This window comes from Macrotis lagotis, chromosome 4 (genome assembly GCF_037893015.1).
Source record: "Macrotis lagotis isolate mMagLag1 chromosome 4, bilby.v1.9.chrom.fasta, whole genome shotgun sequence".
NCBI classification, from domain to species: domain Eukaryota; kingdom Metazoa; phylum Chordata; class Mammalia; order Peramelemorphia; family Peramelidae; genus Macrotis; species Macrotis lagotis.
The window spans coordinates 35818148-35832677 of NC_133661.1; the positions used below are offsets into that span (position 1 = coordinate 35818148).

At 45.2% G+C, this 14530-nt stretch overlaps 1 protein-coding gene across 1 annotated transcript; it reads left to right on the forward strand.

Annotated features, from left to right (window-relative positions):
- The first annotated feature begins 12891 nt into the window (after nucleotides 1-12891).
- LOC141522622 (relaxin-3 receptor 1-like) lies at nucleotides 12892-14226 on the forward strand. The gene has a single exon (XM_074236167.1). It carries the CDS (start codon nucleotides 12892-12894, stop codon nucleotides 14224-14226), a length of 1335 nt encoding a protein of 444 aa, XP_074092268.1.
- Nucleotides 14227-14530: the final 304 nt, after the last annotated feature.

Consider the following 14530-nt stretch of genomic DNA (forward strand, 5'->3'; position numbering starts at 1 on the left):
CTACAGACCACAGCCAATTGATCATTTGTGCTTTCTTCTTTCATATCTTGTTTATTCATAGTTGCTTTGTATGTTGTCTTCCCTTTCCCCCTCTGAGTGTTTGCCCTCCCTTCTCACCCCCTCCCCACTGGCCTAGGAACTCCTTGAGCCCAAGACTGAGTTTGGTCTTTGTGTTCCTAGCACTGTAATGTCTGACAAATAGTTTCATAAATGCGCGTTGACTGACTGAACAGCAATCTCTTTGGCTTTGGAATGGCAGCAAGGGGACCCCTGGAATAAAGCAAACCAACTTAGCTGTAGAACAGTGGGGGAACCTCACCTTGCCTCGGCCAAGGCTGGGAGGAATTTGCAATAAGTCACCGAATCAAAAGTTAGAGTAAACCATTTAGCCCAATCCCCTCATTTTACAGATAAAAAAATTTAGGACCAGAGAGGGAGTGATTTATAGGATAAGGTAGAAAGGTCAAGTGATGCCAGATTGGGGGAGGGGGGAGTCTTGAAAGTCATAGTAGTTTGAATTGTAGTTAGTTAAATTATGGGGGAGGGGGCAGCACAAGAAGATGGGATTTGTAAGGAAGATGAATCTGGCAGCTTGTGAAGAATTGATTGGAGGAAGGAGAGGGGAGAGGTTATTAAGTAAGCTTGGCAGATTGTAATGAAGACCTATGCCATCGGCAGATAAAATAGAGAAACTGAGTCCTTATAATATCTGACGGTGTCTTTGTCAGAGAGAGTAGAAAATAGCTACTGTCTCAGGAGCCTTCCATCCTCCAGGCACCTACACCCTGCCCATTGCCTTCCAGAAAGCCAAGGCACTCTTGGGCAGAAGGAGAAGGCTGTCCTTTGCAGCTTCCCTTTGGCTTTCAGTGAAAAAGTGAAGGATCCTTGCCAGCCCACCCCAGTGGTTTCATGAATGACAGACGTCCCAGGGAGGGGCATATCATTTCTTGGCAGTGGCTTCTTTTTAATTTTTGCTGTGTGTACATTTATCAAAAGTTATGCAAACACAGCCTCTGCCCACAGAATGAGCCCCCTCCTCCCCTTCCCGCCCACCCCCGACTCAGGAGGCCAGCCTTCCCAGTGGTGCTCAACAAGGCTGCTGTTAGAGTGATTGTAACTTGATAGAAACCAGATTTTCCTGGGGCCATGTGCTAGTGTGCATTGGCAAACACTTTCTTCTCTGCAGATACTAAGTTCAACAGAATGGGGGCAGTGCTTCCTCTGGTGGGTGGGCAAGAGTGGTCCACAAGCCAGTGCTGGGAGACTCTAAGGGAAGCTGCTGAGAAATAGGCAAGAATAGGAATTTAAAATTACTGAACCTGAAGCCTCCCTCCACCTTGGAATTCGCCCAGGGGAGGCAGCCTCCCCCTCTGTTTGGATGACTCTCCCCAGAACCTCTATTTAAGGAAAATCCCCAAGTCATTAAGGTCTCAATCCTCTCCAGGCTGTGCTCTGGACTTTCTTCCCCATGCCCCAAGGTAAATACTTTTCTGCCCCTTTGCCTCCTTCCTACCTTTTCATCTTCCTTTAATGTGTGGTTTTCCCCCTTGAGCTCCTGGAGAGGAAAGACTAATTTTCTTTCTCTTTGTATTTGTATGCACAACACATAACACTGTAGCTGGCTGCTTAATAAAAGTTTTTTGAGAGGCAGTTTAGGTGGCAAAATGGATACAGTACCATCCCTGGAGTAAGAAGGACCTGAGCTCAAATACTGCCTCAGACACAATAATTACCTAGCTGTGTGACCTTGGGCAAGTCACTTAACTCCATTGTTTTGCCTACTCCCCCCCCCAAAAAAAAACCAATGAAACAATAAATGCTTGTTGATTGATTGGGAGAATCTAAAAGGTGGAGAAGACCTTAGAGAACTTTTGAGCCCACTTCTTCATTTTTACAGGAAAAAAAACTGAGGGCTATAATAATTATTTCTACTTGTAATAATACTAGAAATTTCAGGTGTCATCAGAGGAGCCCCCAAGCTAATGGACTGAGATGCTTCCATCATACTGATCCTATGTCCTTAGCTGGTTCTAGTGAGTTCCATGGCAGGGGCCACTTTGCTGAAAGGGGTCAGAGCAAAGGGCCATGGGAAGTACCCTAATCCAACAGATTAGCAGAGCTCCCCTGGTGACCTCTTAATAGATTCATATAGTCTATAATGCATTCATTCTATGCTTCAGTATAATGGTTGTGATCTTGCCTGGAAAGCCTTCAAATAAAGGGAGAGTGTCTGCTGTCCAAAGACCACCCATCAACCAGATGTCCACACTGTCCTGATACTTTAAGAATACTTAGTATACAATTCAATTCAACATGATTTTCTGTGCTGCTTTTATGTATGGAATCCAGCTCTTCACATTGTCCCAAGCTGGCTGCAGGAATATGAGTTTCTGTCATAGCCACTCTTGGAGACCATCTGCTATAAGATATCCATATATATATGGATATCTTATATATCTGTATATATATTATATATAGTGAGAGAGATAGATATAGATGCAGATATAGATAGAAAGATATAGATATAAATATATAGATAGATATGGATAGATAGATATAGATAGATATATAGATACATACATAGATATAGATAGATTATACAGAGATAGAGATAGATAGAGGCAGAGGTAGAGGTAGAGATAGAGACAAAGACAGATAAACATAGAGATGGAGATGATAGAGATAGAGACAGAGACAGAGATAGAGATAGAGATAGAGATAGAGATAGGGATAGGGATAGGGATAGGGATAGAGATAGAGACTGATAGAGGTAGAGGTAGAGATAGACACAGACACAGACATAGAGAGAGGTAGAGGTAGAGGTAGTGATAGAGATAGATAGAGAGAGATAGAGATAGAGATAGAGAGACAGATAGAGGTAGAGGTAGAGATAGAGACAGAGATAGAGATGGAGATAGATAGAGGTAGAGATAGAGACAGAGACAGAGACAGACAGATAGACATAGATATAGAGATAGAGATAGAGAGAGGTAGAGATAGATAAAGGTAGAGATTGATATAGATATAGATAGATAGATAGATAGATAGATAGATAGATAGATAGATAGATATAGGTAGAGATATAGATATATAGATAGAGACAGGGATAGAGATAGAGAAATAGAGACAGAGATAGATATATAGAGATAGAGATATATACATATATCTCCATATATGTGTGTATATATAAGTATATCTACAGATATATATGTGTATGTGTATATTATATATATTCCACACATACATATATACACATATATACAAATATACATATATGTATACAAACCCATAAACATGTACATATATACAAGTAAAGACATAGCTATATAATTTTTATTTCTAGCCCTTCCCTTCATTTCCAAATGTGTGCTTCTCTCTCTCTCTCTCTCTCCCCCTTTTCAGTCATCCCTTGTTATAAAGTTTAAAAAAAAGAGGAAAGCAGTTCAGTAAAATAAACCAATATTTCAACTGACCCTGATGGTATGCAATATTCCATACTCATAGTCCACCACCTCTGAGAGAAAGACAGTGGTGGGTTGACAATCCAGAGCAAGATGCCTTCTAACCCAACCTTAATTTTGCATATGAGGAAAGGAAAAACCCTCTTCATCAGGTTAAGGAGCTCACATAAGTTCATAAAGGAAGTAAGCTTTGGAGGTGGAATTTGAATCCAAGTTAAATTACCCCATAGAGACACAAAATTGAGCAGCTGGGTGGTTAGAGCATTTGAGCCTGGAGTCAGGAAGACTTGAGTTCAAAATCAGCTTTAGGTACTACCTATGTGACCTTGGGCAAGTCACTTAACTGATGTTTACCTCAGTTTCCTCATCTGTAAAAATAGCACCTACCTCCTAAGATTATTGTAAGGATCAAATGAGACAGTGACTATAAAGTGCTTAGCACAATCACTGTCTTGGTGAGCACTGTATCAGGAATGGGGATTTTGGCAAAGATCAAAACTTAAAAATTAGCTTCCATATTTAATCCATATTTAATTAATTTGAACCCCCAAAACTCCTAGATTTATTGAATTTCAAGTCAGTCCTGCAGAGCCAGACCAAATGATTTCTCAGGCTGAGGGCCAGATGTTCTCCACCCCTGCCCTATAAAAATGGTGTCTCTTACTGTCATCTGGGCTAAGAAGGGTCATTATAATGTCCCCTCATGCCATTTATCTTTATCTGTTCACTGAAATGTCATTATATATGCTTGTTTTTCTGCTCATCAGGTTTTAGAGTCTTCACAGTCTGCCTTGGAAGAGGAAATGCACAATCTAAGGAGATTATGTTTCCTTGAAGCCCTAAATCTGCTCAGCCTTATTCAGAGATTTTAATAACAACCTCTTGTTTAATTGCAAAAAACTGGAAGCAGCATAAAACATATAATAATAGAGGAATGGTTAAATAAATTGTGGTACATTCATGTGACAGAATTCTACTGCACCATTACGACCAGCAGGTTTGAGGAATACAAAGACATCTGGAAATTAAATAATTCAGGGTAAAATCTGAGCCAGAATAGAGCACAAACAAACCACGACCATACAAGAGGAAAAGTGAGTGGGAATGAATGGTTAAACAAGCAATCCTAATATTAGGAGGGAAGCTGGAGGGATTGTCAAATTACAATAATATATTGGGTCAAAATTAATTTAGCTGTACTACTAAGTAAATATACTGTTGTTCAATACTGTTGCTTTGTTTTGGTTTTTAAATAAGGCTCCAATACAATTTGAACACAGATTTAGAGCTGGAAGAAGTCAGAGGTCATCCTTTCCAATCCATTCTTTTACAGAGGAGGAAACAGAGAAATTAAGTGATTTGCTAAGCTCTTCCAGATGGTAAATACTGACATCCAGGTCTTCTCTCTCCAGATTCCACCACAGCAAGGTAGTCCAGTGAGTCAAAAGAGGAGTTGGGATTGGAGCCCATGGTGTCCCATTGCCTTTCCCCATATCATTGCCTTTGTCGTTCAGTCATTTTCAGTCATGTCTACTCTTTGTGACCCCATTTGGGGTTTTCTTGACAAAGACAGTGGAGTGGTTTGCCATTTCCTTTTCCAGTTCATTTTACAGATGAAGAGACCAAGGTACATTGAAGTAAATGACTTGTCCAAGGTCACACTACTAGTAAAGTGTTTGAGACCTGATTTGAGCTTTTTCTGACTCCTGGGTGGACCCTCTATGCATTATGGCGCCATCTAGCTGCCCTATAGAGCACTTCAAGGTTCGCAAAACCATTTTATTTGGTCCTCACAAGAAGATAGTTACTTTTATTCCCCATTTATAGATGAAGAAACTGAGGCTGAGAGAGATTCCAGGACCAGCTCACAGATAGTAAGTGGCAGAGGCCATTTCTGAACTCAGGTCTTCGGGATTCCAGTGTAGGAAGGGAAATTTTGATTGCTGAGACCTCTCAAGGTTTATCTTTCTTAAAGATCATGCCTTAAACCCAAATCACTCTGGCTCTCATAGTTTAGTCAACAACATGCCCCAGGTCAAGAGCCACTTAGTCACTGTTTGATTGGCTCAGAGTAATATAAATAGCAAAAAGAGGTCCTTCTTTTTTTCCTTTATTCCCTTCTTACCTAGTCTTTTTTTTAAAAAAAAAATATTTATTTAAGGCCATGAGGTTAAGTGACTTACCCAAGGTCACAAAGCTGGGCAATCATCAAATGTCTGAGACACAGGATTTGAACTCAGGTCCTCCTGCCTCCAGGGCTGGTGCTCTATGCACTGAGCTACCTAGCTGCCCCCTCCTTCCTTACTCTTAAACACTGAATGGGTGTTGTCTCAGTCAGACAGAGACCTGTTAGAGACCCCTCGCTTAACAAGACCAGGCTCTCCCATTGCATTCAGGTTGTCTCCAGTTGTCCTGATCTAGATAAGGCCATTGGACCCAGATGATTCCAGAGGAGAAAATAAGGCTGGCGACTTGGCAAAGCCCTCCCTCACTTAAATTCAGTTTAAGGCATGTCATGCTCGTCTTTGAGAATGAACGACAAATAGCAACAAGCAAGATCAGCCCCTCTACCAGTATACTTGATCCCATCTCATTCCAGTTCCTTCCATCCTCAAACACTGCCACCTCTCCCCTGACCAAGCAACCTCTCTCCAGTAACTGGTATCTTTCCTAATAATATTTTTAACACTTATATAACAAGTCATGAGCTTACCTTTCTGATGTCATGGTCCTCTTTGAGAACAAATGACAATAACAAAAACACTTGTTTGGAAGTCATTATGTGCTGGGTGTTATACGATTATTATCTCATTTGATCCTCAGGACAATCTTGAGACATAGGTTATATTATTATCTCTATTTTACAGATGAGGAAACTGAGGCAAGTAGAGGGTAAATGACTTACTCAAAGTCATACTACACTAGTAAGTATCTGAGGCCAACTTTTAACTGGCCTCCAGGTCCAGCTCTCTATCCACTGTACCATCTAGCTGCTGTATTGATTTCAGCCATGTCCTAGTCTCCCCATCTAAAAATCCTGAAAAGACTCTAGCATCCCTTCAAGATAATGTCTTAAGTCTCTCCTCCCTTTTTCAGACAAACTACTTGGAAAAGTTGTCTCTATTCAATGCCTCCATTTCTTCTCCTGACTCCTCAAGCCTTTGCAGTCTAGTCAAAAGCTGCATCACTCAACTGAAACTGCTCTATCCAAAGTTACTAGTGATCTCTTAATTGCCAGTTTTGATGGTCTTTTCTCATTCATATTCTTTCATGACCCATCTGCTGCATTTGAGACTGTTGCCCAAGCTCTACTCCCAGACATATTCTTCACCTCTTGGTTTTCATGATTTTAATCTCTCCTGGTTTAGAAGGCAAACTATTTTTGCCTTTCTTTGTATTACTAGTACTTAGCAAGGTGCCTGGTATATAGTAGGTGCTTAGTAAATGCATATTGACTTGATTGTTTTCGATCTGCTTTGCTAGTCCTCATCCACATCGTGCCCCATTTACTACCCGTTTTTTCTTCTCCCTGTATTTCCTTTTCTCAGTTTTCACGGATTTAACCCTTACCTCTGTGAAAATACTTCTCAAATTTATAGATTCAAGTCCCAATTTCTCCCCTGAGTCTTAGCCTCACACCACCACTAGTCTACTGGACAGTTCAAAGTAGATATCCTGCAGACAGCCTAAAGCAAACCTCAGCATTTCTAAAACTGAACTCATTATTTTGGTTCCCTTTAAACCCTTCTGACTTCTGAACTCACCTATTTCTCTTGAAAGTATTCTCCTAGTGTCTCAGATACAGAATCTCTGCATTATCCTGTACTCTTCGCTCTCTCTTGCTCCACATACTCAGTAAGTTGCCAGATCTTTCTGTTTCTATCCTTCTATCTCTGTTCTCCAATCCCTTAAACCCACTAACAATTTCTACCTTAATTTAGGCCCTCATCATCTTTCCCCTAGATTATCACACTAACATTTTTATTTATTCTCCTTTCCTCCAGTATTTCCCCATTCCAGATCATGCTACAAATTCCTGCCAAAGTCCTTTTCTTAAGCACACACCTACCTGACCATGTCACTCCCCCTAATTAACCAATTTCAATGGCTTCTTGTTGCCTCCAGAATCAAATATAAGCTCCTCTGTTTAGCTTTTAAACTTGACACCAATCTCTCTTTCTAGATTCATTGTGTATCCTTCCTTCTACACTCTGTGGTCTAGCCAAATTGACCTTCTTTCTGTTCCTCACACATGCATTCAGCCCCATGACTTTGCACCAGTCATTTCCCAGGCTTAGAATGCATTCCTTCCCTTTACTTACTTCCACATTCTAAAGTCTATCTCAGAAACCATCTTCTGCATGAAGTCTTTCTTGATTCTTTCCCTCCTCCCCAACTACTGTACTGCCTCCCAAAGGACCTTAAAGTTATATGAACTCTCTCTCTCTCTCCAAACACATAGTACATGCTTATTGCTTCCCTCATTAGACTGTAATGTCTTTGGGAGTGGAGACTTTTTTTCATTCTTTATGCTTTTAACTCTATCACTTAGCAATGTTTCTCACATATAGTAGGTCATAGTAGGTGTCTAATAAATGCACAGATTGACTTCTTGATCTTGGAGGCAGTCTTTTTCCCCCTAACACCTAATATAGTGTCTGGCACATAGTAAGAGATTATTAAGTATTTGATAAATTAAATTATTAAATTAAAGTCAGCAAGAGAAGCAGATCTTTTTAGGACAGAAAATAACGAGTTCAAAAGGAAGGAGGAAGGGGGAAAGGGAGGGAAGAAGAAAGGAAGGAGAAAAGAAGGGAAGGAAGGAGGAAGGGAAGAAGGGAAGAACAAAGGGAAGAAGAGAAAAGGAGGGATGGGAAAAGGAAGATAGGCAGGGGGAAGAAGGAAAGAAGAAAGGGAAAGAAGTTAGAAAGGAAAGAAGAAAGAAGAGAGGAAGGGAAGAAAGAATGGAGGGAGCGAGGGAAAGGAGGCAAAGAGGGAGGAAAAAGAAGCAGGGAGTAAGGGAGAGGAGAAGGAAGGAAGGGAAGAAAGAAGGAAATGAGTTAGGTGGGGCAGTTGCTGAATTAGGGTTTTCTGTAGTTTATCCTGTTGGAGATTCTCTATAGGCATTAGGAGTTCATTATGTCCTGGAGTAGAACTACTTCCCTATCATGGCCAAAGTATAAGGCAAAAATGACTAGGGAAATCTAGTCATTAGAAGATCACCAGTCTATCTCTATGTTTTCTAGGACTGTTATTTAAAATTAATGAGGCAGATTAATGGCTAAGATTTGAATCATTCACTCGACCTGTGATCATGATGTGGTCATTCCCCATGTTAATGCAGTTGAAGCCATGTTCATTCCTGCCAAACTTATCCAACTCATAGTCATTTAATCCACCAAATGATTACATTGGTGAACAAAAATGAAATACATGGCTTCTTCCGACTGATTTTCAGCTAAAGAAGTGGGACTTGCAATGACATCTGGTACATGAAATTGAAGGATAGTGAAGGAAAAATCATCACTTCACTTTTGTTCACAAGAACCACTTGATTCACCTTGAACATTCTTTCCTTTGAATTGGACAGGAATCGTTGCATGACAGTCTGCTGGAATAGTCAATAGGGGTTAGCTTCAGAAAAATCTCTAGTCCATTGCAAATGTGTATGTGATTGTTCCTACATTCAAACTGAATAATATGGTACAGAGATTTGCTAATGTAGATGAAAGATCAATGGTTTTAGAGTTCAAAGAACACATTTAAATTATGTAATCCATTTAGTTCAACAGCCAACTCAATCCACTAAGTATAAATCAAGTGTCTACTATACCAAGTCATTATGTGGGCACTTGGTATACAAAAGCAGAAATGAAACATTACTTGCCTTCAGAGAACTTATTTTCTACTGAGCAAAACAACTATATATGTGAGTAAATATTGAAAAAAAAGACAGAGAGAGAAAGAGAGAGAGAGAGAGAGAGAGAGAACCAAAAACTGATGAGAAGCAGGAAAGACTTTTTTGGAGATAGGGTGTTTTTGGAGGAAAAAAGAAAACTATGGGCCATTTAGGCAGTTAGAGAGTTCCAGTCATGGAATCAGGAAGACTGGAGTTCAAATCTGACTTAGTGGTGTGACTGGTTGAGTTTTGGAGTAAAAAAAAAACCTCCAAAAAAGAAGAAAGCAAAAAACTAGGGATTTCTATGGTTAATGGTGATGAGGAAGTCAATGACATGCATATAACATCATTTGAAAAACAGCCAAAAAAAGTTCATTTATCTGAAACAGAAAGTTCATGAAAGTGAGCATATAGTATGAAATAAGATTAAAGAAATGGCTGTGAATCAGATTTTGAAGTCTACATTGCAGGGTGTTGATTTTATATTTCATCTTAGAGGCAACAGGGAGTCCCAGGAGACTTTTGCAAATGGTCAAATTTATATTTTAGAAATATCAACTTGGCAGCAAAGTGAAGGATGATTTACTGGAGTAAAGGAGACCAATTAGGGAGCAAGTGCAGTAGTCCAAGCAAGAGGGGATTGAAGTCTGAACTAGCAAATTGGCTATGGAAGTAGAAAGAAAGAAGTAGAGGAAATAAATATGGAGCTTGAATTGACAAGACTTGCCAAATGATTTTTTTTTCATGCCTAAAAGGAGGAAAGTGACATCTAGAGAAGTTAAGTGACTTACCGATCACAAGACTAGTAAAATGGCATAAAGGAGGTTTGAACCTGTGTCTTTGGGCTCCAAATACAAAGCTCTTTGTTCTTGTCATTCATCCATCAGATAGTTTAGTTTCAAAGGGATGGCCAACAAGAAGTGTCTTCTAAATATATTTTTTAAAAACTCAGCAAAGTAAAGAACATTCTTCTTAATTGATCAGAAGTAGTTGTTTTGCCCAACAGACTTTCCAACCTGCCTCACAATTGATCCATTTCATTTGCAGTTTGTTTGGGGTGTACAGCGAAGTAACTAGGTGATCAATGGCAGATCCCTAGGCAATTCTTCATCTTAGTCATGTCTGACATTGCAAATGAATACCTAAGTATTCCAGTGAAACAATAGGAAAGTCATTATGTCTTCATTGGCTTTTCAGTTTAAGAAACATTGCTCTCTGGAGTGGAGAGGACATCTCAGAACTGGAGACAGTGACCAGAATGCAGAAGGACTTGGATATCAGGTCAAACAAAAGAAACACGTGGGAGAGTGGGGGGGTTTCCCCTGGAGAAAAATCTGTGAGTGGATAGAATCTCTCTTAATACTTAACAGGTTATCATGTGAAGAGAAATGGGCTCTGCCTGGCTTCAGAGGGTATAAGTAGGAGCAATGTGTGAGGGCAGGTAGGTGACACAGTGGATGGAGCACTGACCCTGGAATCAACTTCATCATCCATTGAGTTGAGGAATCTCAAACTGAGAGAGGCAAGATAATTGCCCAAGGAAGTAAATGTGACTCTAAGGCCAAGGTGGCTCAGTATCTTACCCTTTGAGGATGGGTCATATTTTAGAAAATGTTGGACACAAAACTTTATATTCACATTCTTCTCTGATTCTCACAAACGTTGTTCTTCATTCTTGAAAAAAGACTGTGGCATCATAGAGGTGATGCCATGACCTGAAGGTGAATTGGCTCACTTTCTCCTCCAGAGTCATCTGGGTTCAATGGCCAGGTATGAATCAGGAAGACTGGAGATGTCCCTGGATCGGAGGCAATCAGGGTTAAATGACTTGTCCAAGGTCACACAGCTAGTGTCAAGTATCTGAGGTCAGATTTGAACTCCAGTCCTCCTGACTACAGGGCCAGTGCTCTATTCACTTTGAAGCAGCTCTGTATTATTACTCTCCACCCCCCATTTTACAGATGGAGAAACTAAGGTTCATCAAGATGAAGTGGTTTAGCCAAATTCATACAATGATCATTTCCCAACTAGAATCTCAAACTTAACTCCTTCCTCCTCACCCCCAACAAGCTCATCTGTCTCTCCTGTGCAATAAGGGGGTGGGGGTGGGGGAAGTTGGGCAAGTATGTAGAGAGTGTGTTAACTTGGGGAAAGAGTGTGAGGTGGAAAGACAGAGATGGAGAGAGACATGTTAGTCATGCTCAAAGAAATAAGAAACACTGAAAGGGTGAGGGATAGATTCAAAGCCAGAGAAATCCGACAGAACCAGAAGAGACAGAGAGGGGATGAGGGACAGACACAAAGAGGGAGAGATACAAAGGCAGAGAAATCAGACAGAACAAGAAGAGACAGAGAGGGGATGAGGGACAGACACAAAGAGGGGGAGATAACAAAGGCAGAGAAATCAGACCACAGAGTAAGAAGAGACAGTGGGTGAGGTATAGACAAAGAGGGAGAGATAAAAAGATAGAGAAACCAGACAGAGAACAAGAAGAGACAGAGAGGGGATGAGGGATAGACACAAAGAGGGGGAGATACAAAGACAGAGAAACTAAATAGAGAGGGTATGAGGGACAGACACAAAAGAGGGAGAGATACAGAGATAGAGGAAACCAGACAGAGAACAAGAAGAGACAGAGAGGGGATGAGGGATGACACAAAGAGAGTGAGATATAAAGGCAGAGAAATCAGACAGAGAATAAAAAGAGACAGTGAGTGAGGGATAGATATAAAGATAGAGAAACTAAATAGAGAGGGGATGAGGGACAGACACAAAGAGGGAGAGATACAGAGATAGAGAATCAGAGGAAAGAAACAAGAGAGAGATGGAGAGAGACCAAAAATAGTGTTAAGAAGAGAGGAATGGGTCAGGAAGAGAAAGAGACTGAAAAAAGGGAGGGATCTGAGACTAGGAGAATGTAAGGGGGAGAAGGGGGAAAGGGAGGGCCTATGTGGAGGGGTGCGAGGACTGGTGTGTATGTGGGGGGGACCTTAGCCCACCGGTAGGCAATCTGGAAGGGAGCTGCCTAATATGTTCTCCCCCCCCCCCCCCCCTCACCGCCTCCTCCCCAGGAGCTGGACAAAGTGAACCTCCCTCCTCTCCAGTCCTCCGGAGCGGAGCTGACACTCCTGCAAAGCAGCGTCTGCATTCTCTCCGAAGGAGCTGGGACAGCCCCGAGCCCTCAGTCTGAAGCTGAGCCGCCGGCAGAACACGGGCAGTTGGGGGAAGCAGGCCAACGACCCGGGTCGCTTCCCAGGGTCCCCTTGGACCCCAGAGGAACAGGAGCAGCCCAGGAGGCCGAGGTAGAAGAATCCGAGGCAAAGAGGACCTGGCGTTTTCGGGGCGGGGCTACAGTCGCAGCTGACCAATCGCCGCCCCCCAAGGGCGGGGTCCCCTCTTCTTAAAAGCACCCACCGTTGGCTCCCCTCCGCTGGTTTGCGCCCCGGACCTGGCCCAGGACGCGGCGTCCTTGCGGGCGCTCGGGGAGCCCGCGGCTGCACCCGCCCCGCCGGGGCCCCCGGCCCGGGGCCATGTACGCGGGAGCCGTCGGGGCGGTGGCCTCCTGCGGCGGCCCGGAGGGGGCCGAGTCCCCGCGGTCGGTAAACGCCTGTGCGGGAGCCCCGGCCAACGGGAGCCGGCTGGGGCCCCGGGACGGCGGCTCCGGGAGCCTGGACGCCGCAGAGGTGCCGGCCGGGGCGGCGCTGGCCCTGCGGCTGCTGATCGCGTCGGTGTACCTGGCGGTGTGCGCCGTGGGCCTGGTGGGCAACCTGCTGGTGATGGTGCTGGTGCGGCGGCGCCAGAGACGCCGGCCCTCGGCCCTCAACTGCTTCGTCCTCAACCTGGCGGCCACCGACTTCCAGTTCGTGCTGACCCTGCCCTTCTGGGCGGCGGACACGGCCCGGGACTTCAGCTGGCCCTTCGGGGGCGCCATGTGCAAGATCGTGCTCTCCCTGACGGTGCTCAACATGTACGCCAGCGCCTTCTTCCTCAGCGCCATGAGCGTGGCCCGCTACTTGGCCGTGGCGCGGGCCTTGCGCCGCCGCAGCCTGGACGGCGGCCGAGGGGCCGCCTGCTGCGGGACGTCGGGGCCGCTCTGGGCCTGCGGCCTGCTGTGGCTGGCCGCCTCCCTGGCCACGGCGCCCACGGCCCTCTTCTCCACCGTGGCCAGCGTGGCGGGCGAGCGGCTGTGCCTGCTCCGCTTCCCCGACGGCAGCTGGGACTGGCTGGCGCTCTACCACCTGCAGAAGATCGCCCTGGCCTTCCTGCTGCCCCTGGCCACGCTGTCCGCCTGCTACCTGCTGCTGCTGCGCTTCTTGCGCCGCCGGCCGCGGCCCTGGCTCCGCGGGCCCTCGGGGCCGTCGGGGGGCCCCGGCAGCGCGCGGGCGCCCTCGCGGGTCACCCGCTCCGTGACGGCGGTGGTGCTGGCCTTCTTCCTCTGCTGGCTGCCCAACCACGCCATCACGCTCTGGGGGGTGCTGGTTAAGTTCAACCTGGTGCCCTGGGACCGGGCCTACTACCTGGTGCACAGCTACCTGTTCCCGGTGACCATCTGCCTGGCGCACGCCAACAGCTGCCTCAACCCGCTGCTCTACTGCCTGCTGCGCCCCGAGTTCCGCCAGCTGCTGTGGGAGCTCTGCCGCCGCCGCTGCCGCGGGCCCTCGGGCTCCCGCCCGGCCAAGGCCGGGCCCGGGGGCGCTGCCCCTGGACCGGCCCACAGGCGCTGGAGGAGCGCGAGCCGCGGCCCCGCCGCCCCGGAGGCTCGCCTTGGCCGGGACCAGAAGCCGGGGAAGGACGCAGGACTGCAGAGCTCGGGGGATCAGGACCAAGGAGAGAGGCCAGCTTCTCCCCTAGGGGAAAGGCCTTGAGAGTTGGGCTCGCCCAACCCTTTCACTTGCCAGAGGAGCGAACCGAGCCGGGGTCGAAGAAAGGGGCTCACTTAAGGGTCTCCGAGTAAGTGGCGGAGGCAGGACCCAAAGCCAAGTCTCCAAGGGCAGGCCCAGGGCTCCTGGCTTCTTCCTGCTCCGGGCTGAGGTGGCAGTGTGAGGCTGGAGGAAGCCCCGGGCGGCTTGGGCTTCGGGCCAGGGGCTATGAGGAGATGGTCTCCGCAACAATATGCTCCTGATGCAGGGGCACTTCAGAGCCTGGGCTCTCTTCCCTCATCACCTGCAG